Source organism: Trichechus manatus, unplaced genomic scaffold, assembly GCF_000243295.1.
Source record: "Trichechus manatus latirostris isolate Lorelei unplaced genomic scaffold, TriManLat1.0 scaffold00174, whole genome shotgun sequence".
NCBI classification, from domain to species: domain Eukaryota; kingdom Metazoa; phylum Chordata; class Mammalia; order Sirenia; family Trichechidae; genus Trichechus; species Trichechus manatus.
Genome location: NW_004444110.1, coordinates 1,874,420 through 1,902,002, shown reverse-complemented (window position 1 = coordinate 1,902,002; position 27,583 = coordinate 1,874,420). Strand labels below are relative to the sequence as shown.

Here is a 27,583-nt window from a genome sequence, read left to right as displayed (position 1 = left end):
TCAACAAAATTCTAGCCAATAGAATTCAGCAACACATCAAAAAAATAATTCACTACGATCAAGTGGGATTTATACCAGGTATGCAGGGATGGCTCAACATTAGAAAAACAATCAATGCAATCCATCACATAAATTAAAAAAATGACAAGAACCACATGATCTTATCAATTGATGCGGAAAAGGCATTTGACAAAGTCTAACACTCATTCATGATAAAAACTCTCAACAAAATAGGAACAGAAGGGAAATTCCTCAGTATAATTAAGGGCATTTATATAAAGCCAACAGCCGACATCCCCCTAAATGGAGAGACTTTGAAAGCATTCCCCTTGAGAACGGGAACCAGACAAGTATGCCCTTTATCAACACTCTTATTCAACATTGTGCTGGAGATCCTAGAGAGAGCAATTATGCTATAAAAAGAAATAAAGGGCATCCAAATTGGAAAGGAAAAAGTCACAGTACCTATATTTGCAGATGATATGATCTTATACACAGAAAACCCCAAAAAATCCACAAGAAAACTACTGGATATAATAAAAGTTTTCAGAAAAGTATCAGGATACAAAATAAACATACAAAAATCAATTGGATTCCTCTACACCAACAAAGAGAACTTCAAAAAGGAAATCACCAAATCAATACCATTTACAATAGCCACCAAGAAGATAAAATAATACTTAGAAATATATCTAACCAGAGATGTAAAAAACCTATACAATGAAAAGTACAAGACACTACTGCAAGAAACCAAAAGAGATCTGCATTAGTGGAAAAACATACCTTGCTCATGCATAGGAAGAATCAACATTGTGAAAATGTCATTTCTCCCCAAGGTGATCTACAGATAGATTGCAATCCCGATCCAAATTCCACTGGCATTTTTTAATGAGATCGAGAAACAAACCACCAAATTCATATGGAAAGGGAAGAGGCCCCTGATAAGCAAAGCAGTACTGAAGAAGAAGAATCAAGTGGGAGGCCTCTACCTGATTTCAGAACCCATTATACTGTCACGGTAGTCGAAACAGCCTGGAACTGGTACAACAACAGATACATAGACCAATGGAACAGATTTGAGAATAAAGGCATAAATTAATCCACCTATGAGCAGCTGATATTTGACAAAGGCCCAAAGTTCGTTAATTGGGGAAAAGACAGTCTCTTTAACAAATGGTGCCGGCATAACTGGATATCCATCTGCAAAAAACTGAAACAAGACCCAGACCTCACACCATGCACAAAAACTAACTCAAAATGGATCAAAGACTTAAATATAAAATTGAAAACAATAAAGATCATGGAAGCAAAAATAGGGACAACGCTAGGAGCCCTAATACATGGCATAAACACAATACTAACCGTAAGTAACAATGCACAAGCACCAGAAGACAGACTAGATAAATAGGAGCTCCTAAAACTCAAACACTTATGCTCATCAAAAGACTTCACCAAAAGAGTAAAAAGACAACCTATAGACTTGGAAAAAAATTTTTGGCTATGACAAATCCCATCAGCATCTGATCTCTAAAATGTAAATGATACTGCAAAACCTCAACAACAAGAAGACAAATAACCCAATTAAAAAATGGGCAAAGGATACCAACAGGCATTTTGCCAAAGAAGATATTCAGGTGGCTAACAGACACATGAAGAAATGCTCACGATCATTAGCCATTAAAGAAATGCAGATCAAAACTACAATGAGATATCATCTCACCCCAATGAGGCTAGCATTAATCCAAAAAACACAAAATAATAAATGCTAGAGAGGTTGTGGAGAGACCGGAACACTTATACACTGTTGGTGGGAATGTAAAATGGTACCACCACTTTGGAAATTGATTTGGCATTTCCTTGAAAAGCTAGAAAAAGAAGTACCATACGATCCAGCTATCCCGCTCCTTGGAATATACCCTAGAGAAATACGAGCCGTCACACAGATATACGCACACCCACGTTCACTGCAGCACTGTTCACAATAGTAAAAAGATGGAAACCACCTAGGTGCCCATCAATGGACGAATGGATAAACAAATTATGGTATATCCACACAATGGAATACTACACAACGATAAAAAACAACAATGAAGCTGTCAAACATCTTATAACATGGAGGAAGCTGGAACTCATTATGTTGAGTGAATTTAGTCAGTCACAGAAGGACAAATATTGTATAAGACCACTATTATAAAAACTGAAGAAAAGGTTTAAACACAGAAGAAAACATTCTTTGATGGTTACGAGGGTGGGGAAGGAGGGAGAGGGTTATTTACTCACTAGATAGTAGGTAAGAATTATCTTAGGTGAAGGGAAGGACAGCACGCACTACAGGGGAAGTCAGCACAACTGGACTAACCCAAAGCTAAGAAGTTTCCTGAATACAATCAAACACTCTGAGAGGCAGAGTAGCAGGGGTAGGGGTCTGGGGACCATGTTTTCAGGACATCTAGGTCAATTGGTATAACAAAGCTTATTAAGAAAATGTTCTGCATCCTACTTTGGTGAGTGGCATCTGGGGTCTTAAAAGTTTGCAAGCGGCAGTCTAAGATGCATCAATTGGCCCCAGCCACCTGGAGTAAAGGAGAATGAAGAACACCAAAGACAAGAAAAGTATCAGCCCAAGAGACAGAAAGGGCCACATAAACCAGAGATGACTTCATCAGCCTGAGACCAGAAGAACTACATGGTGCCCAGCTACCACCAATGACCGCCATGACAGTGAACACAACAGAGAGTCCCTGATGGAGCATAAGAAAGGTTGGGTGTAGAACTCAAATTCTAGTAAGAAGACCAGACTTAATGGTCTCACTGAGACTGGAGGAACCCCAGAAAGCATGGCCCCTGGATTCTCTATCAGCCCAGAACTAAAACAATTTCCAAGGCCAACTCTTCAGACAGGGACTGGACTGGACTGTGGGACATAAAGGGATACTCGTGAGGAGTGTGCCTCTTAGCTCAAGTAGATATGAGAGACTAAATGGGCAGCTTCTGTCCGGAGGTGAGATGGGAGGGCAGACAGGGTTAAGAGCTGTTTGAATGGACATGGGGAATCACGGGTGGAACGGAGGAGTGTGCTGTCACAGTATGGGTAGAGCAATTAGGGTCAGATAATAATATATGTATAAATTTTTGTATGGGAGACTAACTTGAAATGTAAAGTTCATTTAAACTACAACAATAAAAATAAAATAATAAAAATACTTAGGTAAATGAGAATTTTTATCCTGAACTAAGCACAGGTTTTCTTTCTAAAATCCTGAATAGTATAAGAGGCAGCAGTAGTACAGTTTGAATAGCACTAATTTGAAGACATGGGCTCTAGTCTTGTATGAGACAGAAAGGAGTTATATCCCCCTTCTTTTAAATTCTAGGGGCTTCTGTTCCTTATGAAAAATAAAAGGTTTGAGCTAGATGATATCTAAAAATGTTTCCAGCTGTAAAATTTTATTATTTTATGCAATTTTAAAAACCTCCATAAAAATCACATTAAAAAAATTTATAACCTTCCTTTGAAAAGCGTCACTTAGAGAAATGATGCCTACAAAAATTTCCTCTACAGTGCTTAGCATCATGAATTCACTGAATTTACCTAAAATATGGATATGCTGCAAAAGAGGTCACCTATTTCCTGATCATTATTTTAAAACTCAGAGCTCTTTTCAGAATGCTGCTAAGCCTGGAATCTTCATTTTCAATGAAAGCTGGGTCAGAACGTCTTTCTTTTTTCCCCAACTACTACAACTGGAAATCAGTTCTAGACTAGTAAGTGCAGAAACAGCTACACAAGAAAGCAGTTATTATTATCACAGATTGTCCAACATCGCATAAGATACCATCCAATCTGTCGGCTTTTAACTCGTCACTTAATTTGTTTCATTTTTTCATATATTTAAATCATCTTTTTTACATTCTAGTTATAAAACAACATCCCTAAACATTTTTTATATGATAGTATCACTTTTTCAAAACAGAATAGATCATCATCTTTCTCCCAAATGACAAAACAATTTTCTTCTATTTCTAAGATACAAACTTGTTCATACTTTAAATCTGTGAAATCAGAATGCATCTTGCAGTTGAAAATTTCTCAGCACCATTTTGTTTTAATTGGCAGCACTTTTTCTTCAGTAGTGGTACATAAAATGATGTGTCTTACAACTGGTAGCATCTTTGATGAAATGCCAAAATGTCTGTCAGCTATAGAGTACTTTTATTAATTTCCAAAATGCTTTATTTAATCAGTATCCTCCACAAGAATGTAAGCTACATTACGCAGGATTCATTTCTAGCTTAATTACTTTATTTCTGTTGATACGGAAATTATTGTTATAAGAATATCAATACAGACATTATTATTATAAGAATATCCAGGCAGAAATTATTATAACAAATAATAGATTAAATTTTCTAAGCATTTACTAAATACCAGGTACTACAGAAGCACTTTAAATCTATTAAAGTCTAACAAACTAAAATGTGTTACTACTATTATCACCATTTTACAGATGAAGAAATGAATGCTTAGAGAGGTTAAGGTTCGAACTTGCCCTAGGTCCTGACCACTGTTGTATCCTCAACACAAACCCTGTTACAGAAAGAGCATTCAATAAATACTTACTGAATCAGTGAATGAATGAATGCTTTCAAAGAAGTTTTACAACAGCCCACTTAGACAGTCATTACTGATGTAAGTCACAGAGAAGATGCATAAAAAATACAAGCTCACATAGTTAATTAACTAGACCTGGATGGAATCCTGGCCTGTATGATGCAGTCATGGAGTAAAAAAGTGGCTCAGAGTATCTGCTGTGCAGTCAGAATACCTAAATGCAAATTCCAGCTCTGCCACTAATGATAGGTGACTTCGAGTAAGATAGTTACGTATCTATCTGTCTATGTTTTCTCACCTGTAAAACGAAGATGAGAATAGGATCTACATCTCCTGGGATTGTTGTGAGGATTACATGAGGTAATAAAGTAAAAGGTCATATGTTCCTAGTTACATATCTGTTCTAGCACTGCTTGAATTTTAGCACTACCAGATACTCACTGTTAGCTGATAGGGATGATTCTGGATCTTGTGACTGCCTGAGATGTCCAGGACAGAAAAAGTAACTCTAGGAATCTCCAGGTTAGTTAGTGCCCATTTCCTTAGTTCAAAAAGGCTGTGCCAAGACAATACAGGGACCTGGGGATCCACCCCACACCTCTCCACTTCTGCTGCTGGAGACAGGATTGACTGATGATTTGCTGCCCACTTTGCTCACCCTGCTCCATTATAATCTTGGAAAGGGTAAAAATTTAAGCCAGCCTGGAGGTGAGGCAGACAATTGGGAGGCAACTGTATAATATCCTACTTTGCATTAATGCAGGGGGCCTTTTTTGCAAGTTTGCTTTACTTGCAGAACTTAAAACAGTTTCTAGCATATAATAAGCACAAAATGAACGTTACCTAATATTATCATTAGGTTCCACTGAGTTGATTTCGACCCATAGTGGCCCCAAGTGACAGAGCAGAACTTCCCCATAGGGTTTTCTAGGCTTTAATCTTTACAGAAGCAAATCGCCAGGTCTTTTTCCCTGCAGAGCTGCCAGGAGGGTTTGAACTGCAGACTTTTAGTCAGCAGCCAAGTGCTTAAGAGTTGCGCCACCAGGGCTCTTTTCAATATTATTATTAGCCTACTATAATTCAAATTTCCTCTCACCTCAGTGCCTCACTCCCTATTTATTTTCCAAAGAGCCTTAACAGCATTTTCAATTTTCCCAAATGTCAGTTCCAACTCATAGTGACCCTACAGGGCAGAGTAGAACTGCCCCATAGGGTTTCCGAGGCTGTAAATCTTTTATGGAAGCAGAATACCACATCTTTCACCTGTGGAGCGGCTGATGAGTTCGAACTGCCAACCTTTGGGTTAGCAGCTGTGTTTAAAGTGTTTAACGACTGAGCCACCAGGGCTCCTTCCCCAACTGTAATAAAGATCATTAAAGTACTTTGTAAAGGAATTCTTAACAACACATCCTCCTATTCACAATATGAAATAAGACAAAACACCTTATTCAGAACACCCATAAGAAGACAAGTATCAGATTCATTTATTTTTCAAGGCTCAAAGAAACCATTAAATGGGGCAGCAAGGAGAAGTAAAGAAGAGTTGTAACTAGACATTTTTATAAGCATGAAATTATATCTTCTTGAAAACACAAAGATTTCTGATTAGTATGTCCATGCTCTATTTACTATGTGCTAGCTGCAATCCTCACTTTCATGGTTAATTACATATCTCCTCTTTTGACTAACTTCAAATAGTCAAAATAATGTAACATTCATAAGGACTGGCACATACCATAATGTTTTGCTCAATTTGTTAGACATCTAAAATCTGGCAAGGAGGAAACTTGATAAGAGGAAACAGTCTTCTTTCAGTCATCATACGGATATGATCTTAGTGTTATCATAGATAACACATAATCATTTTGAACAAATGAAAGAAATGACTACTTATGGCTTAAAATTATATAGAAATGCCACCTATTTGTGCAATTTTTCATTTTTCTATGTTTTCCTATTCCATGAGTACTTTAATAATACATAGTATTTTTGGAATTTTCTATTTAGTATGTTTGGAATTTTGTATTTTTGACTGTCTTAGTTATCTAGTGCTGCTACAACAGAAATACCACAAGTAGATGGCTTTAACAAAGAGAAATTTATTTCTTCACAGTAAAGTAGGCTAGAAGTCTTAATTCAGGGTGTCAGCTCCAAGGGAAGGTTTTCTCTCTCTCGGCCTTCTCATCAATCTTTCCCTGGACTAGGAGCTTCTCGGCGCAGGGACCCCATGTTCAAAGGACACGCTCTGCTCCTGGCACTGCTTTCTTGGTTGTATGAGGTCCCCCCATTCTGCTGCCTTCCCTTTCCTTTTATCTCTTGTAACATAAAAGGTGGTGCATGCCACACCCTAGGGAAACTCCCTTTACATTGGATCAGGGATGTGACCTTAGTAAGGGTGTTACACAATCTCACCCTGATCTTCTTTAACATAAAATTACAATCACAAAATGGAGGACAACCACACAATACTGGGAATCATGGCCTAACCAAGTTGACACACATTTTTGGGGAGACATAATTCAATCCATGGCATTGATTATCTATCAATGGTTGTTTTCTTCTTAATTTCTAGAAAATGTGTTCAATTCAAATAGCCAAAGAGCAAAAACATACATATGGAGGTTTTATTTGTTTTCATTTTTAAGTAACAGTAATCTAATTAGATAAAAAAAAAATCACTTCTACATAATTCTGGTCAACTGCACAATTAGAAAAACAATGCAAAAGAAATGCCATTCTACAAGAGTCTTATGGTAATAAAAAACAAATTATAATACTTAGTCCAGATAAACTACAACCAACATTCCCTACTTTGGACCTATTAGCATTATATTCATTCATCAGTCTCATCTTTGTTTCCTGAAATGTCAACTAATTTGATCAATCATGACCAGAAATTTTTCTATACAAAGAAAAAAGCATACATTTTATTTGTACTTGATTTGGACAAACCACTGAGGGAGGGAGGGTATATAATACACACAGGTGCTCCTCAAAAAAGTTCAATATGATGAAGACTTGTAGAGGAAATGACATCTAGAGGCTGGAAATCATTAGCATCTCTAATACAATCACAAATTCTTACTGGGCAAAACTGCTTGCAAATACAGAGTATTTCTACCAAATGCCTTATCTGGTTTACTACACCATTTTATTTCAGTAACATTTTATGAGAACTCTGCTACATATTTTACCTCCTATCTGGTTCATATTTGACGATGTGTCCCATTCTGTTACTTTTTACGCTCCAAAATCAGATGTCTCTGTTGTCACATAAATGTAGCAGATCACACTAATTCACCAAACTTTTGGTGCTTCTTTTTCTTCTCTTACAGTTAAGGTGAGCTATTAGAACGCTTTTCTGCCATTTCACAACAGAAGTAATAAGAGGGCCTGTGTACTTCAACTCATCAGACAAAAAGACTGGTAGGTATTTATGGAATTTCTACTGGGTCAGGGGGTGGGGAGCAGGATAGCCTGCTTCCTAATGACTGTCCTTGTGTGCCATTGAGTCCATTCCAAATCACAGCAATCCTATAGGACAGAGTAGAACTGCTCCATAGGGTTTCCTAGGCTGTAATCTTTATGGAAACAGACTGTCACATCTTTCTCCTGTAGAGCAGCTGGTGAGTTTGAAACGCCGACCTTTCGGTCAGCAGCGAAGTACTTAACCACTGCACCACCAGGGCTCCTTTCCTAATATAAACCAAAAAAACCCAAACCCATTGCCATCGAGTTGATTCCGACTCATAGCAACCCTATAGGACAGAGTAGAACTGCCCCATAGTTTCCAGACAGCGCCTGGTGGATTCGAACTGCCGACCTTTTGATTAACAGCCATAGCACTCAACCACTATGCCACCAGGGTTTCCTTCCTAATGATAGAACCCTATATTTATACACTCATCTGATGAGGCAACTCTACCCAGGAAGAAAGATGACAGCAATACTTCTTATCACATTTAATACTAGGGCTCACAAGTTGCCTCTACCAATACTGTAATTACCATTAGCAAACATTTCATAATGAATATATACATAAAGAAGCTATGCACAGAGTACATGAATTAATATTATTCAACACTAAGTGCTTGTAGTATGTATTACTTAAGAGACCTATAAACACTTGTAGACAAAAACTCATACTTGTAAGCAATTCTTATATATATACATGTTTAAAATAACATTATACATAACCCTCTTTATGACCTCATTTTCAAAAACAAAACTATTAATACTAATTTATATTTTATTTTAAGTATATTTTAGGAAACATGATTTATCCCAGAAAGAAAAAAAACAAAAAACAAACCCACTGCCATCGAGTCGATTCCGACCTATAGTGACCCTACACGATAGAGCAGAACTGTCCCATATGGTTTCCAAGGAGCGCCTGGTGGATTCAAACATGCCAACTAGCAGCCATAGCACTTAACCACTATACCACCAGGGTTTCCATTTATCCCAGAGAATATTACAATTTGTATAACATCTTTTATTATAATTGCTCTACTGTATCAAACAACTGCACTTATTTCAGCTTCGTTTACCATATTTAATATATGTATATTAACATTCCTAATTTTGATAAGCAGTAGTAAGGATCTCTGTAGATAATAAACTATAAAATTTAATTCAAATGTCAAAAATGGGTACTGGTGTTTTTTGTTTTTAAACTGTATGTGTAAGAATTATAAAGTATAAATAATGGGTATGACAGAAAAAAAAAACTACATGAATTGAAAAAAGTTATCTTTTAGGCCAAATGTATTAATAGACAAAATTTGTATTAAGAATGCTATTTACTTTATATATAATGCTTACCTGCCCCTTTCAACTGCTAAGGCATCAAGTTCATCAAAGAAAAGAATTGAAGGAGCAACTGCTTTCGCTTTTCTGAAGATCTAGTGAAAGAGTGGCAGATTAGCTAAAGATCAATAAACTCCAGAAAACTCTATCCATATAGATGTGTAGGAGGCAATTTGTTTAAGCAATCTGGCTGGACAGATAATCTCAGTTAAAATCCCAGCCCTACTACTTTGTAGCCATGTGATCTTCAGCATTATTTATTTATTTCTTTGAACTGCAATTTCCACATCTATAAAATGGAGTTAGTAATGAATGCCTACAGTGTAGAAGATTACTTTAAGAATTGAATTTAAAAAATGCAAAGCATTTAGCACAATGCTTGAAACATAATAAGAACTCAGTGAATAATAGGTAGTATTGACTATCATAAGTACATGATTAAAAGAACAATCATAAAGGCATGAAATCAATCATAAAGGCATAAAATCAATCATAGATTAAAATATAAAACATCTATCTTCCCAAAAGCCACAAGCCTTACCCATTCCTCCCAAGTTTGTATGGGAAAGTAATGATTGATGTAAAGCCAGGACAAGCAAGAAAAGTTGCCAAAAATTAGAAGCATATACGTTAATTGGAACAGAAGTTAACCAGACTACCAACATCAGAAACTAGCCAAAAATCCACACGGGCACTGTGTAGAAGTGGGTTAGAAAAACGCAGTATAGAGAAATCCAAATCCGTGTCAGCTATAATCTATTCCCTCATTTTCTGATCACAAGCAATATGACCATAAAAATACAAAACAAGTTATCAAAACATTAATAATAATAAACATTGTCATTTTCACACTTTAATCAATGGTGGCATTATCCTTATAATTGTATCCCCTACTTTTAAAGGAAAAAAAGGAACAAAAAGTAATTAAAAATTTTTTCTCAGACGTAAAACAAAGTATTCCAACCCCTAATACTCTTAATTGGTACCCAGATTTTCACAAATGGGGACCATCCATTCCACTGCTATTTGTGTTACTGCCCTTGCTTAGCTTCTGCGAGGACACAGGGTCCCTGTGAGGTGGGCCAATCTTTGCTTAGGAAAGCCAAGACACGTGGTCAAATTGCTGCAGCTACTTGACTCTAGTTGCCCTAACTTTGCATGAATTTACCAATTGTGTAGCTTCCTCAATATTAGGCTTTAAAACTTAGGAGGGAGGAGGGGGAAGAAGCATTATCTAAATCACCAGGCAGTGGTAAAGTAAGTATGATAATGACGGCATAGTGAAATTTTCATATACAGTGAAACTTGTGAGAGCTGGAACTTAACATGACTGCCTTGTTTGTCCGGGTCTCGTAAGTTTTCCACCTTGACAGAGTGCAGTCTTACCACTTTTATATTACTCATTTTAGATGAAAATATTTGAGTTTTCCTTCTCTGAAGGTTTCCACCTTACACAGGTGCAGCTATTGCAGATTTCCTGGGACAGCCTGAACTTACGTAAGGTGGAAACCTGTCAGAGAAGGAAAACTCAAATATTTTCGACTTACAGACAGCAATAGAAAAGTGGTAAGACTGCACCCTGTCAAAAGCGGAAACCCCAAGAGACCTGGAAATACAAGTCTGTCCTGTTGCGGTTCTCACAGGTTTCACTATATTAAGTTTATTCAATTTAAAGGGTTATATTTTTAAAAGGATTTAAATCTCATTCTGAGGCTATGCGTTCTCCATTGTAGGTATACAGACATCATTTTTTTTAATGCAATGGTAGTAGTTTTAAAAAAAATCTTATTTGGTGAAAATAAAAGCTGGTAATATGATGTTTAAAAACAAAAAAAAAGTATTCCAGACAATCAAAATTACATTTTTATGTAATAAAATAATATTTTGCCTGAAGTAAAAATGCACCACTAGAATTGGGATTGAGATTTGGAAATTTCAAAGTCCATCTATAACTCAAATAAAAAAGGACAGCATTTTGGAAAACATACAGAAGGGCAGAAGCATGATTCTCTCAGGTAGAGTTCCACTTACCACATAATCTTCTTACCTCTCTAACTGCTCTTTCAGACTCACCAACATATTTATTCATTAATTCAGGCCCCTGCATGAAAAGAAAACAATAATTTTTCAGTGTCCTTATAAATGCAAACATGTGTTTGTCTTTAGATGAAGGAGAAAAAATAATCAAAAAGAAAAGAAAAATAAACTAAATCTGCTTTTAATTACAGTAGCTTCCCCTTATCCTCGGTTTCGCTTTCCGCGGTTTCAGTTATCTGCGGTCAACTGTGGTTCAAGAATGTTAAATGAGTACACAGCATGATGAAATTTCACTCTGTCCCGCTCTGTCATCCACATAACTTTTATTACAGTATATTGTTACAAATGTTCTATTTTATTATTATTGTTGTTAATCTCCTACTGTGCCTAATTTGTAAATTAAATTTTATCATAGGTACGTATCTATAGGACAAATAATAGTATATATAGGGTGCAGTACTATCCGTGGTTTCAGGCATCCACAGAAGTCTTGGAGCGTATCCCCCGTGGGTAAGGTGGGACTACTGTAAATTAGTTCCTTTAGCATGCTTATTTTCAAAAGGTGTTATTTATGCCTCAAAATTTAAAGCTATTCTCTGTTCCAAAAACATCAATTCAAAGGAAAGACTGTGATTAGGCATAATATTTTAACATCTTGTCCCATCACCTGTCGTCCATCCATCCATATTTTTAATGTGTATCAGGTATGGTGCTAGGCGTTGAAGACAGAACAGACTAATTTAGCAGACCAACAAAAGAGTATTTCCTGAGCAGTCTACATCAGTTAAAAAACCACCTGACTGACTGAAACAAACACATGGGTAAACCCTAGTAGAATGTCAACTAATCCTGCAAATTGGTATGGGTGATATTTAGGTCCAGTTCAGCTAAGACACCCTATTACAAAGATAATTACCATTCAGTCTAAGTACTATGACAGAGGCATGCACAGGTGCCACCAGGACATAGAGAATGACCTATCCTTAGAGATTCAAGGAAGGTTCCTAAAGACATTTCAGATGAGTCCTCAGCTGATTTATTCCATGCCCTCAAAAATATGAAATACATCAAGACCTACCTAGGAAGAAATAAAAAAAAGGTCTATGATGAGTCAAAACATATGTTACTATATTCACTCTAATTGTAGAAGAGCTCTTAAGGCTTTTATTCAGAGCGCACTGACTTTTAGTTTATATACAACACAAACAACCTGAATAAGGCTGATAGAAGAGTTTAGTACAGGTGGAGCATAGGGTGCAAGGAAAATGCAGTCTGTAAGGCTACTTACTTAATGCAGGAGGTGGGAGGGAGGCATGTCAAAAATGTTTAGATTTTATCCTATACATAATAGAAAGAGTTTTAGGGGCATTAACTGATAATAGGAGTATTGCAGAAAGATTATCCTGGTCACAATTGTAAAGGATGATTTGGAGGGACATTTGAGACCAGAAGTTCTTAAAATAATCAAGATGATAAATGACGAGGGAAAGGATTAAGGCAAAATAGAAGGATGGAAACAAGAAGATAGCCACAGAAACTACTAAAACAATAAAAACAACATAATCTGTTGTGAGTATTCAGATGTGAAAGGTGAAGAAGAATAAGGAGTAAAGAATTTAAAAAATTGTACTATTAAGTCAAATTTGAATTATGTTCACAATGACGACTTATTTCATCAAGAAAAAAATCTATGCTCAGTGTAGTGTAGCAAGTCTCAGAAATATATAGCTTATTAAAAATATTTCTTTCCAACATGATTAAAATAAAAAATTTTGTAATCACAATCATCAGTGCTAATATTTAATAAATACTATGTGCCATGAGAAGCCCTGGTGGCACAGTAGTTAAGAGCTTGGCTGATAACCAAAAGTTTGGCAGTTCGAATCCACCAGCCACTCCTTGGAAACTCTATGGAGCAGTTTTACTCTGTCCTGTAGGGTCACTATGAGTTGGAATCGACTCGACAGCAGACAACAACGATGTGCCAGGAACTGTTCTAAGCACTTTATATGTATTAACTCAGGTATGTAAACTGTCAAAGAAGTGCAGAGTTACTATGATGATTTTCCATCTGTGAGTAAATTAAATACTCACACAAAATCAACAGCAGGGAAGATCACAAATATCTAGCACCTTAGTCCGTTTGCTAAAATTCACTTCACTAACTGACAGAGAAGTACTAAATCACTCATTCATTTAATGAATATTTATTGAGTGCCCACAATCAGTTTGGAGTCCCGGTGTGACGCAGTTATGTGCTCGGCTATTAACCAAAAGTTTAGGAGTTCGAATCCAGCCAGAGGTGCCCTGGAAGTAAGGCCTGGCAATCAAAAAGGGTCATAGCCATTGAAAATCCTATGGAGCACAGTTCTACTCTGACATACACGGAGTCGCCATGAGTCAAAACCAACTCAATGGCAACTGGTTTCTTTTGTTTGTTTTTTTTTCCGCCGTGAGTTTCTGGTCTAATAAGGGAAACCATATTCCTAAAAAAATAAATAAATAAAACTAGCAGTAAAAGGAAAAAGACACACGCAACTCTGTAGACTGTCGGAAAGAGAAGTAAAAATAAAGCAGAGATCTCTTTCAGGTAATGGAGTCAAGAAATAATCCTGAAGAGCAATGAGCTCACAACATGTTTTTATTATTTTCTCAGACATTACTCAGCAGCCACTTCAGTAACTCATGTACACCGATGCAGAGTGGGAAGGGAGAACACAAGCAGTTATGTTGATCCCAGGGGTATGGACTGTTCTGGGGTGGACAAATGTAGAATACTTCTGGAGTTCCAGAGAAAGCATGAGACAATTTTTGTGCCCAGTGATACGAGGAGGCAGCTGATAAACCAGAACATAGAAAGACTGAGGAACTAGAAGTGGCCATAAACAAAACGAGCAGGTATAACAGAATGCAGAAAGGGGATTTCTGGAAGCATATGCAGAGTTTGACATTAGAAAAGGAATTTCAGGGTCCAAGACTTCATAAAACAATTAAAGGTAAGAACAAAATTCAAGTTATCAAAGGGACTAACCAGAATATTAACACAGAAGGAAATACTATTTTTTAGTTTTCCAAGACAATTTATCTTTCACAAATACAATAAAACTCTAAACAATTAACTTCTTAAACTCTATGAAGTTCTATACTTGCTCATAACTTCCTAGAAAGCTGTCATCTCTGCCCATAGAAATCGCATTATTCTTCCTTTTAAAATCTTCTGTAATTTTACCCAAGCCCAATCATTTGATAAATGTTCCTCAAATACTCAGCACTCCTGGCAATCAGAAGACAAATTTGTTAAATTTAAACCAACAAATTAAAAAATTAGAAATACAGGAGTTCTACTTCTGGGAATGGTGTACTACTTTGTTTTAAACAAACCTTCCAATCCAGAACAGTTAGAAAAGGTATTGGATAAAGGCATAAGGGCATTGGAGATGTCCTGAGGTAGCAAGGACTTCCAGGACCAAGATGGGATAGAGAAGGGAAGTATGGAGAGATGAGCCCACATTTTATCCCAGTCATTTCCAACTTGAAAGAACTTACTGAGAAACTGAGAGGCAGAACAGAGCATTTAGCAATCCTGAACAGAGCATTTAGCAATCCTGCAGTGCTGGGCGCACAAGAATTAAAGTTCAGGAGACACCAAAGAGGAGGAATCTTAGTAGACACATAAGACTTTCAGCTGGTATTCCAAATGCTACGCTAAAAGGTAAAGAGTGAATCAGAAATACATACGCCCTTAAACCTGACTTGATGAAATGATCTGTCCCTAGCTTAACTGCCCGTATAAGAAAAAGTAATTATCTCAGGAAGAAAGGAACATCATAAAGAGACTCAAATCAGTCATACAATACAAAAGCCATTTGCGGGGCTGCAAAATGGAAGCATCTACACAGAGACGGAGGTGGAAGGGCACCGGGGTGGTCCAGAGAGGAGTGTGAGAATACAAGCAGGATGAGTAGAGAGTCCATGGGGAAACTGGACTCATATAGGTTGTTGAAGCCTAAAGGGATGAGCTAGGTATCTGTGTGGGGAAAGAAGAACAGCAGGAGACATTATAGTCCTCACCAGATGAGAAAGGTATCGATGGAAAGAAGAGTAGAAAGGAAAGTGGCCTGATGCAGAAATTGGAGCCAAAGATGGTTGAGAAGGGCAACCTGTTGAAGGATATCCTGGTACAGGGTTGCAAAGGGTGACCACACAGGGGTGGGGAAAAGGCAATGCAGAGTTTTGGAGCCACAGAACAATGGATGGGAGGGGAGATGGAGACATCAATGAAGGAGGGAAGGTGCTGGCAGCCACCTAGCATGAGGTGTCAGATGTCAGAGCCCAAGTGGGGTAAGGAGGATTTCCTCATAGAGTAGCAGCTCAGCACAGGGGGTCATATTCTGAGTGGAGTAAGGAGGGCATCCCTATAAGGGGAGGGGATGGCTAGTTTTAAGGTGTGGAAGGTTCCCACAGGGGCTATAGAGAAGCATGAAGAAAGCATCCACATGAGGGGGTAGCCCAGTGAACAATAATGGAGCCCTAGTGGCGCAAGAGGAGCCCTGGTGGCATATAGTGGTTAAGAGTTTGGCTGCTAACCGAAAGGTCAGCAGTTCGAATCCACTAGCTGCTCCTTGGAAACCCTATGGGGCAGTTCTGCTCTGACCTATAGGGTTGCTATGAGTCAGAAATGACTCTACAGCAACAGGTTTGGTTTTGAAGTGGGGTAAGGAGGGTGTCCTCATAGAGGGAGGGGGGTGACTATGTGTAGTACGTAGAGGATTTAAAGGAAGGGCAGCACGGGGTGTTGCGGCATAGAGAGTGAGTAGTGTCCCTGCAAGGGGATGGCATGGGACACAATGTCAGAGCCCTAGAGGGCTTAGAAGGATATCCCTGAGGAGGAGGAGCCCAGCACAGGTTGTCAGAGTCAGCAGGGTGAAGAGGGGACTGTATGAGGGAGACAGTAGGGGGGAAGAGAGATGGTAACTGCACCTTGACACAAATGTGGGAGCCTAAGTGGGGTGAGGAGCATGTCTGTACAAAAAGGCGGGGGACAGAGGCAGCAATGGGAGATTATATCCAGAAGACTGATCAAATAATACATTAAGGATAATTGTAGTCGGGTTTCTCACTGTTAGAGAAGTGAGTTATAAATATAGAAAAGAAGAAAATGAGAATGAATTCTGTGGTACTGGACTGAAATTGTAGATAACAGTGTAAAACTCAAGATTTTCAATATATTTAGATAAAAAAGTAAATACAGATATAAATGTATATGCATATATATTTACATATGTATGTACATATGTATACATACACATAATACCTATTCCTGAGCTCTGTTCCCTGAGAGGCCCTGAGAGCAGTAATAGTCAAACGGCAATAAAGCATACCTAACACCCATAACTTGGCTTCTAAATACTATTCTTCACTAAAGGAACCACGATTCCTTGGAGAAATGGCTGATTCCAGGGCTGGGTGAGCAAAGTACAAGGATTAGTCTTGAAATTCTATCACACAAGATAGTGTAAGAAAGTGCTTAAAGAATGATGAAGGGGTGTCAACAATATGTAAGAGCCAGCTCGGGAGAGTGCCTACAAGCCAAACTAGTTCAGTTTGAACATCAATATAAATAATGATAATAATGAATTATGGCCCATTGAATATAAGAATCCATAAGTCCATGCAAATGTAAGTGAATAAACAAATAAATGCTTTTTTTTTTAAAGAAACAGTCCCAAATATATAGTCCCAAAATATATATAGTCCCAAATATATATATATAGTCCCAAAATATAGTCCCAAAATACCTTTGCACAAAGTGTTATTAAAACTTCACATGGGAAAAGAGTAACTTTACAGTGGAGAAACCTGGCAGATACCATCTTAATCAAAGTTAACAACACCAGCAGTGGGACAGATTAAAATCAAATATCACCTAATAGGATGCACTGAGAAGAACATGACATTACTTCTATGAATAATATGAAATGGATCCATGAATAAATATCAGACAAAACCAAATTGAAGAATATTCTACACAACTGGCCTGCAATCTTCAAAAATGTCAAGGTCATAAAAAGTAAAGGAAAGAATGAAGAATCATTCCCAACTTAAGAAGACTTAGGAGACATGACAAATAAATGCAACAACTGATTCAGGATTGGATATTTTTGTCATAAGGTACACTACTAGGATGATTAGCAAAACTTAAATTCATTATTACTGAAAGGTAATAATACTGCTCATTTCTGATTTTGATAGGAATGTTCATTTCTGATTTGATGGTCACATTATGCTTATGTAAGAGATTGTACTTTTTGTAGAAAACACACACTAAAGTATTCAGTGATGACAGGGCATATGATAGCAACTTATTCTCAAATAGTATAAGAAAAAAATCATTTGTGACTATTTTTTCAAGTTTCCTGTAAAGCTGACAGTTAAAAAAAAATAAACAAAACAACTTGATCCTTCCAAAATATCCAGTCATGCAAAAAGAATTGACTGAAAACTAAAATTAAAAAAAAAAAAAACCCAGAACATATAGAGAACTACATATATAGAAATATTGGAGTCAGAAAGGCAAAAAATAATTCAACAGAAAGATACCTAGAAATAACAGAAATGATAAAATTAGCAGAGAAGGTCTTAAAAACTGCTATTATAAACATGTTCCAAGACTTTTTAACGAAAACATGAACATGATTAAGAGAAAAATGGGAGACATAAAAAAGAAGCAAATAAAACATACAGAGCTCTTTTAGCTCTTTTTTAGTCATAAATGATGTATGATGAATGAGCTCACAGATAAACACTACATCAAAAAAACAAAAAGAAAGATCAGTAAACTTGAAGACATAGCAACTATCCAAACTGAGGCACAGAGAGAAAAGACTGACAAAAAATGACCAGTGCCTCAGGGATCTGTAAAACACTATCTAGTGGTGGAGTTACATGAAAATAAGAGGACAGACAAATATACATAGAAATTTGATGAAAACTATTAACCCACAGGATACATTCCATATAGGCATGCAAAGAAAGATAAGAATTACTACTTATTTCTCATCAGAAACAATGCAAATCAGGAGACAACGGAACAGAAGTGCTGCAAGGGAAAAAAAAAGGGGGCAAGCTGTTATAGTCAGCAAAAATATCCTTTAAAATTGAAGGCAAAAAAAGACATTATCAGAACAAAACCTGAGAGAATTTGTCACCAACAGATCTCTACTACAAGATATGTTAAAGAAAGTTCTATAGCCTGAGGAAATTTATACGAAATAGAAACTAAGGTTTATACAAATAAATGAAGAGTGCTAGAAATGGTAAACATGTGGGTGAATAAAGAAAACTTTTCCTTTTGTACTTCTTTAAAATATAATTGACTATCTCAAGCAAAAGTAATAACAATATATTGTAGAATTTCTAGCATATATAGACGTAAAATATAGAACAACAATAGCACAAAGGGAAGGAAAATATATTGCCATAAGAATCTTACATTATACCTAAAGTGGTATAATATTATTTGCAGACTGTAAATTAATGTTATGCATTATAAACCTTAGCAAATATTTTTAAAAAAGGAAAACAAATAAGTTTAGCTACTAAGTCAGTAGAAGAGATAAGATAGTATACAAAATATACTCAGTGGATCCAAAAGAAGGTAGGAGACGAGAGAGAAAGAGAAGGGGGAAAAAAAAGAACAGATGTGGTAGAGACAAAAACTAGCAAGATGGTAGATGAATTTTGAATCCAACCATACTGATAATTATTTTAAATGCAAATGATCTATATACTCTAATTAAAAGGCTAAGATTATCAGACTGAATAAAAAGGCAGGACCCCAATATGCTGTCTACATAAAATGTACGTTAAATATAAAAAAAATGATAAGTTAAAAGTAAAAGGATAGAAAAAGATTACAACCTACAAACACTAATCACAGGAAAGCTGGAGTGGCCCTGCTAATATCAGACAACAGACAAGGTACATTACCAGAGATAAAGAGGGGCATTTCATAATCACAATAAAATTAGCAGGAATACATAACAATCCTAGATGTTACATACCTAGTAATACAACTTCAAAATACATACGAAGCAAAAACTAACAGAACAGAAAAGGGAAATAAGCATATGTACAATTTCAACACTCCTCTTTCACTAACTGATAAACAAGTAAACAGAAAATCAGTAACGGTATAGAAGACTTAAACAAAGCTATTACCCAACTTGACCTAATTAATATTTTCACACTACTCACAATTATAGCAGAACACACATGCTTTTCAAATGTGCATGGAACATTTCTCAAGACAGTTCATACACCGGGTTATAAATGAAGTCTCACTAAATTTTAAAAGACTAAAATTATACCCTGTCTGTTCTCTGACCACAAAGGAATTAAACTAGAAATCAACAACAAAAACCACAAGGAGTTATTACACCACTGAAACAGAAAAATTTAAAAGCCTGAAAATACCAAGTATTGGTAAAAATGTAGAACAACAAAAACTCTCACACACTGCTAACAGCAGTTTAAATTGTTATGATCACTTTGAAAAAGTATTTCTCCATACACAAAGAAGCTGAACGTATATCTACCACGTAACTAGCAATTCCACTCGTAGATAGCTACCTAACATGAAATGGACGTGTGAACCAAAAGACAAGTACAAGAATGTTCTCTTCAACATCAACAAACATTACTCATTCCAACCCAAAACTGAAAATAACCTTTAATTTGAAACAAATAAGTTGAAGTTTTAAAATCAAAGACATCCAATTATTTTACTTAAAGCCAAAACAATTAAAAATTAAAACTTCCTGTATCATCAGCTTGGTATCAGAAAACTCGTGGATTTTACTCTGAATAAATACGTGGGCGTAAAAAAGTCTTTCAAGTTAGAAACGTGCTTGATGAAACAGACACAATCTTTCGTATTGTCTTTGTATACTACTTCCACAATGGTACTTTAAAAATATTGAAATATGACAGTATGGTAACAAAGGGCAGATTGGAACATATGAGGATTCGGGTAGAAAAGTTAAGGAGAAAAAAAATAAAAAGACTACAAAGAGTATCTCAAACCTGAAGCTGACAAAATCCAGCTGCCCCAAGGACACTGCCATTCATCACGTCCAATTAAGATGAGGTATCCAATATCATCAACACAGAAATCCTTAAGTAGTGACAGAGGATGTTTTATCTTTCTTTCTGATTTTTTTTTTTTAATCCAAGATGATGCATTATTAAACCCTATATAACTTTAGCAAAGTTAATTTTAATGTTTCCCTCAAAAAAAAAGACACATTCATTCATTTCTATTTTCTTGTGTCCATTTCCTGTCATCTTTAAAAATAATAATTTAAAAACTTATCTCCAGAATAATTGACTATACACAGTTTAAAAATTAATATGAGGCTAATTAGAAAGCAGACACATTACGAAAAGCTAAATTACATTGTAAAATATTATCTAACATTTAAGGTACTTCAACACCACTGAATGAAATCTACCAACAACCAGTGAATATATAAAACGTCTGTAAGTAAACAACGTTATTAAGAAGATTTCCTTGGGACAGTGCTTTTGATGACTACATAGTACCATTTATAATTAGTATATCAATTGTTTATACAGTGGTACAAGGATATTACTGAAGCACTGTAAGCATGAAGCAACAACAACAAAATAAAGCCTGGAAGAATCAAAATACTCATTAATAGAAAAATGGTTAAATAACTTGTAGCATACTCAAAATGGAATACTATCCTGTCAAGATGTGAATGAAAGACTGGAGAAAGTTTGGAAGCAGGGAGACCAGCAAGGAAGCTATTCTGTAGCCAAAATACACTGCCCTATACATTTACAGCCAACAGTAAGAAAGTTCTTAAGGTTTTGACAAAATTTTAAAGGTCGCACAACAATCGTAATGTTTCCCATTGATTATTAAGATCATTTTATAAGGTTTCACTTTGCATAGTCATTGTGACAGTCCCTCACTACCTTACAAAGCAAGGACTGCCCATTCATATTATAAAGATAATGTAAGTCAAATAAACAAAGCAGGTGCTTTTTATTTACATGTGATAAATTACACTTTTACCCAAAGGGGTCTACAGACAAGCAGGTAAGAAAGTGAACAATAAAAAAAGGATCAGGGCCTACCCAATAAAACAAACTTTAGACAATGAGGAGAATGAGGTTTTTATGGGGGGGGGGGACTGTCTTACGCTGGGTTCTCTAGATAAGCAAAACCAGTAAAGTGTATAAATATATATATACAGAGAGACTATATCAAGGAAACAGCTCACGCAATTGTAGAGGCTAGAACGTCCCAAGTCCGTGGCTCAGGGTAGAGGCCTCTCCCAAGTCACACAGCTGCAGAAGCTGGCAAGCCCAAGATCGGCAGGTCAGATAGCAGGCCTCCTGCTCACAGGCTGTGCAGGTCAACGAATCCCAGGTTCGGCAGATAGGCTGACAGCTCAAGTCCCAAGAACAGGAGATGAGATGACACGAAGCAGCCCCAGAATCCAGAGAGAGAAAAAGCCAGAACGTCTGCTTATATACAGGTGCGGTCCACACCACTAAGGAGACTCCCTTTCATCTGACTGGCTACTCACAGTATATTAAATCATGGGAGTGATTACATTAAAACACTGAGAATCATGGCCCAGCCAAGCTGACACACAATCTTAACCATCACAGTCCATCCCTTGTCAATTTGGCACATGTACACATCTCCTTAAACCATACATAATCTCTGAATAAAGACAACGAGAAAGTCATACTTGCACCTAACATGATACAACACGCGTACAATCGAAAACGCACTCGCCCCATTTACAGCTTGTATTTTATAAGTGAAGGAAACAAAAATATTTGATGCACACATACACAGCAGAAATACTCATAACAATTACAGTCCCCATTTCTGCAACTGGTCACATGGCCGTAACTGGTATTTAGAACTACCTTCTTCCACCACCCATTCTGTATTTCCTTTACCCTCAGCAAGCACCTCGGCTGGTTGTGGTTCTTTGCCTGGTGGGGTGACCCAAACCTTCATTCCTGAAGGGTCTGGGTCATTAGTAGTCATGTCAGAATTAGGCTGCTATAGTTTTCCACTGACTTTAATCACAGGGCATGGTAATACTAAGAGACGCCCCAAGGAATCTCCTGCATTCCAGACATACTCTTCTTTACCTCAATTATGTAATATCAATCTGATTTCTTCTTGGTAATCAGAATCAATCACACCAGTCAGAATGGTAACTCCCTTCTTTGCCTGTTGAGCCAGAGGCATAAGGAACCCAAAGTGGCCAGGTGGCATTCTTAACTTCCAGTTCAATGGAATCACTTATGTGTCTCCAGGTGGGAGCATTCCTTCCTTTGGAACTAAGACCTATAGGCCTGCAGAGCATAAGGTCGAGGGGACAGGAAGCAAAAATCTTGCAACTGGGTCACTAGGGGTAATAGTGAGTGGTGCCACTCCCATTTCCACCCCTTGATTCCTCGACCCGTGAATCCTGGCTATGGGAGAAACAGCATCATATATTGGATGCTGGTTTAAAGCATATACAGCCTCCTGGAGAACACTGCCCCAACCCTGCAAGGTATTGCCACGTAGCTGGTGCCGTAATTGTGTCTTTAGAAGGCCATTCCATCGTTCTATCAAGCCAGCTGCTTCAGGATGATGGAGAACATGGTAAGACCAGTGAATTCCATGAGCATGGGCCCACTGCTGCACTTCATTTGCTGTGAAGTGAGTCCCTTGATCTGAGGCAATGCTGTGTGGGATACTATGACGGTGGATAAGGCATTCTGTAAGTCCACAGATGGTAGTTTTGGCAGAAGCATTGCGTGCAGGGAAGGCAAATCCCTATCCAGAGTAAGTGTCTATTCCAGTAAGAACAAAACGCTGCCCTTTCCATGATGGAAGTGGTCCGATGTAATCAACTTGCCACCAGGTTGCTGGCTGATCACCTCGAGGGATGGTGCCATATCAGGGACTCAGTGTTGGTCTCTGCTGCTGGCAGATTAGGCACTCAGCAAAGTCTGTGGCCATGTCAGCCTTGGTGAGTGGAAGTCCATGCTGCTGGACCTATGCATAACCTCCATCCCTGCCACCATGGCCACTTTGTTCGTGAGCCCATTGAGCAACGGCAGGAGTAGTTGGGGAAAGAGGATGAGTGGTTTCCACAGAACACGTCATCCTATCCACTTGATTGTTAAAATCATCCTCTGCTGAGGTCACCCTTTGGTGAGCATTCACATGAGAAACAAGTATCTTCACTTCTTTAGCCCATTCGGACAGGTCTATCCACATACCTCTTCCCAATAAATCCTTGTCTCCAATTTTCCAATCATGTTCCTTCCAAGTCCCTGACCATCCAGCCAAACCATTGGCCACAGTCCATGAATCAGTATATAATCGCACATCTGGCCATTTTTCCTTCCAAGCAAAGTTAACAACCAGGTGCACTGCTCGAAGTTCTGCCAATTGAGAGGATTTCCCTTCACCACTGCCCTTCAGGGAGGTCCCAGAAAGGGACTGTAGTGCTGCTGCAGTCCACTTTCAAGTGTGCCTGCATATCGCACAGAACCATCTGTAAACCAGGCACGAGTTTTCTCTTCCTCAGTCAACTGATCATAAGGAACTCCCCATGAGGCCACAGGTGCAGACTGGGAGATGGAAGGTAATGTGACAGGAGTGGAGACCATGGGCATTTGGGCCACTTCCTCATGCAACTGACTTGTGCCTTCAGATCCTGCTCAGGCCCGATCTCGAATATACCACTTCCACTTAATGATGGAGTGCTGCTGTGCACGTCCAACTTTAAGGTTCTGTGGGTCAGACAACACCCAGTTCATGATGGGCGGCTCAGGCCTCATGGTGACTTGGTGTCCCATGGTTAAGCGTTCAGTCTCTACTAAGGCCCAGTAGCAAGCCAAAAGTTGTTTCTCAAAAGGAGAGTAATTATCTGCAGAGGATGGCAGAGCTTTGCTCCAAAATCCTAAGGGTCTGCACTGTGATTCACCAATAGGGGCCTGCCAAAGACTCCAAACAGCATCTCTATCTGCCACTGACACTTCAAGCACCATTGGATCAGCTGGATCATATGGTCCAAGTGGCAGAGTGGCTTTCACAGCAGCCTGAACCTGTTGCAGAGCCTTCTCTTGTTCTGGTCCCCACTCAAAACTAGCAGCTTTTCGAGTCACTTGATAAATAGGCGTGATTACATTAAAACACTGAGAATCATGGCCCAGCCACGTTGACACACAATCTTAACCATCACAGGGAGTGAGCAGTAAGAAATTTTTATGCAGAATTTTATTCAGATAAGAGTGACTAATTAGGTACCTCATGGCCTGATAATGGTCAGAGAGGTCTATAAAATTGCTGCTGTCACTGTTGTTTTTATTGCTATTTTCATGCCAACTCTGTATTATTGCTGTTGTTCTTATATAAACTCTTCATTAAAGTCAAGGGCATGATACAAAATAATAATCCAGTGAAGACATTGCTTTAAGCAAGCAATTTAATTCAATGCAAACATACTGCTTTCTAATTGTATGGCTTAAAAGAAGGAAAGAGTTCAGAGAATCTGGAGAAACAGTTACTGTGCTCCTTAGACTGTCATTCTAAAAAAGCAGATGATTTTGAGTACCAGTGTTGGATAGTACAAGATTATGGTCATTTCATGATTTCTTCTCTGTTGGGTAGAACGTCAATATCTGCTACTGGTAACAGAAAGACTGATATGTATTAAATACCTGATGTACAGGCAAACTAATTTGATATTCTGTTGAGAATGTGAAAATACGGCATACAGCTTCTATAGTCGAAGGGTCATTTCACTACTACATACAGGTGAGACAGGAAGTCTGCAGATAAGGGATAATGTTGTTTTGTTTTTCTCAAAACAACCAAAAAACCAAACAAACAGATAAAAACACCAAAAAAACTAAACTAAAAGAAAAACATCAAACAGATTTGAAACTACCTTGGACAACTTTATAATCAATGGGAAAAATTACGATTTTTTTGTGACCTTTAAAATTTTGTGAAAACCTTAAGAATTCTCTCACCATTGGCTGTAAATCTATAGCCAAATTCAAACCCATTGCTGTTGAGTCGATTCCGACTCATAGCAGCCCTACAGGACAGAGCAGAACTACCCCATAGGGTTTCCAAGGCTGTAAATCTTTATGGAAGCAGACTGCCACATCTTTCTCTCGTGGAGTGGGGCTGGTGAGTTCTAACCTTTCAGCTGCAGCCGAGTGCTTTAACTACTGTGCCACAGGGATCCTTGAAATAGCTGCTAGCAGAGGTTAATTTGAAAATAGGAATTTGATGAAAACTCATTGTAAACAAGGGACCATTTATACCTAACTGTAGGGTTTAGAGGTCCCTGGTTGGTACAGTTTGCGCTGGTCTACTAACTTTAAAGGTTGGTGGTTCAAACCCTCTAGAGTCTCCAAAGAAGAAAGGTCAGGCTATCTGCTTCTGTAAAGATTAAAGCCAAGAAAACCCCATGGAGCAGTTCTACTCTGTAACACATGGGGTCGCCATGAGTCCAAATTGACTCAATAATGAACTTGGTTATTTTTAATGGTTTAGGTGTATATAGTATGGTCAGTGACTCCTACATTTGCTCATAAGTTATTTAACTCCTTACAAATAATACATAAGTTTCCTGACTAAATTCCTAGACTAGATAAGGTATTTCTTTTCCAGTTTTACATAAATAACTAGGGTATGTTAGTCCTGCCATATTTTACCTACCTAGATAGCATGCACTTCTTTGATAAGGATGATCAAGAAAAACTAACAAAAAAAGTTAAAAAGCACCATATATTGATTTATTTGGGGGATAGTGTTTTTGTTGTTGTTGTTATTGCTGTTATTACGTTGTCTTCATGGCTAAGACTTCAAGTGTTCAAGTTTACAAAACAACAAAAATATCACAAATGTATGTGAAAATATTTGTCCAGCTGTTCTATTAATCTAGTGAGAACTATCCCTGGCTCTTATCTTTTATTATGTTTCATTATTATAAACCGTATCAGTCACAAATTCAAGTATTATATTTACACCTCACGCTTTTGCAATTTTGCCCCTTTAATCACCACTGGTTTTTTTCCAGTCTTCCCCAGAGCTTTTTAAACGTGTCTGACACCTGCCTGGTGCTTTTGGCTATTACAATTCAAATCAAGTTTTTATAAGTTCTAAAATGTCTGGGGAAGGCAAGTTAACCTAAGTGTTAACTATGGTTAAATATTATAGAATATGCTCATAAAAACCCAAACTCACACGAGATAGAATTACACATATGTAATGTGAGTAAAGGATCTTGAAAATTAATAAAAAGTATAGCATCAGCACATATAGAAGGCCATTCTGGGAAAACACTTCAAAGAATTTGAAACAGGCATTAAATACTAGGCAAGAAACGCCTCAGGCAAAAAAAAAAAAAAAAAAAAAAAACCTAAAAAGTGAGAGGAGGTGGCAGAGAAGGAACAGAGTTCAAGCCATTTCTCTCAAAAAGTATAATACAAACCTTCCCCACAATTCATTCATTCAGCCATTCAGAGGAAGTTAAAAAAAAGACGTTTCTTCAGAATTTATGATGTAGACACCATGCTGGCTGCAATCAAGCTAACTGTAAAGCATGCACGCACACACGTACAATGCCTATGAAAACCCTCTGTTATTACTGACCACACTTGCCACTCTCAAACTCCTTTACTGACTTCTCTGCTAGAACCTTAAATACTGGTTCTCAAGTTCCATGTTTCCATCTCTAGAAATTACCTTTCTCTTGGGCTACAATCTCATATTTACAACTTGCCTTTGGATACAGCCACCATTTTGTACCACAGGCATTTTAAACTCAGCATGTCCGAATCTCAATTTGGTATCTTCTCTCCCAACTCCCACCTGCTTCTCTTCCTCATATGCCCTCTCTCTCCAGAGTTAGGGTATTTCCATCTGCTAAGTACTGAAAGCAAAATGTTAACCCCCATTTGACTTTCCCCTTTCTTTCCCATTTCTCATATCCAATCAGCCATCAAGAACTGCTGATTCTAAACCTTATCCATTTCATTATATTACTCATTTAGTCA

General features: G+C 37.6%; 1 protein-coding gene across 3 annotated transcripts in view; it reads right to left on the bottom strand.

Annotated features, from left to right (window-relative positions):
* Positions 1–27,583, bottom strand: part of AFG2A (AFG2 AAA ATPase homolog A) — a 355,632-nt gene that overhangs the window by 235,622 nt on the left and 92,427 nt on the right. For 2 of the 3 annotated variants that reach the window (XR_002825682.1, XM_023741156.1), the window contains exon 12: positions 11,469–11,522. Coding sequence is in view for 2 of the 3 variants with exons in the window: in XM_023741156.1 (XP_023596924.1) it covers positions 11,469–11,522 (54 nt within the window). In the remaining variant the exon portion in view is untranslated. Of the gene's footprint in view, positions 1–9,436; positions 9,517–11,468; positions 11,523–27,583 lie in introns of all 3 variants that reach the window. The other variant, XM_004386855.2, reaches the window with a different exon arrangement.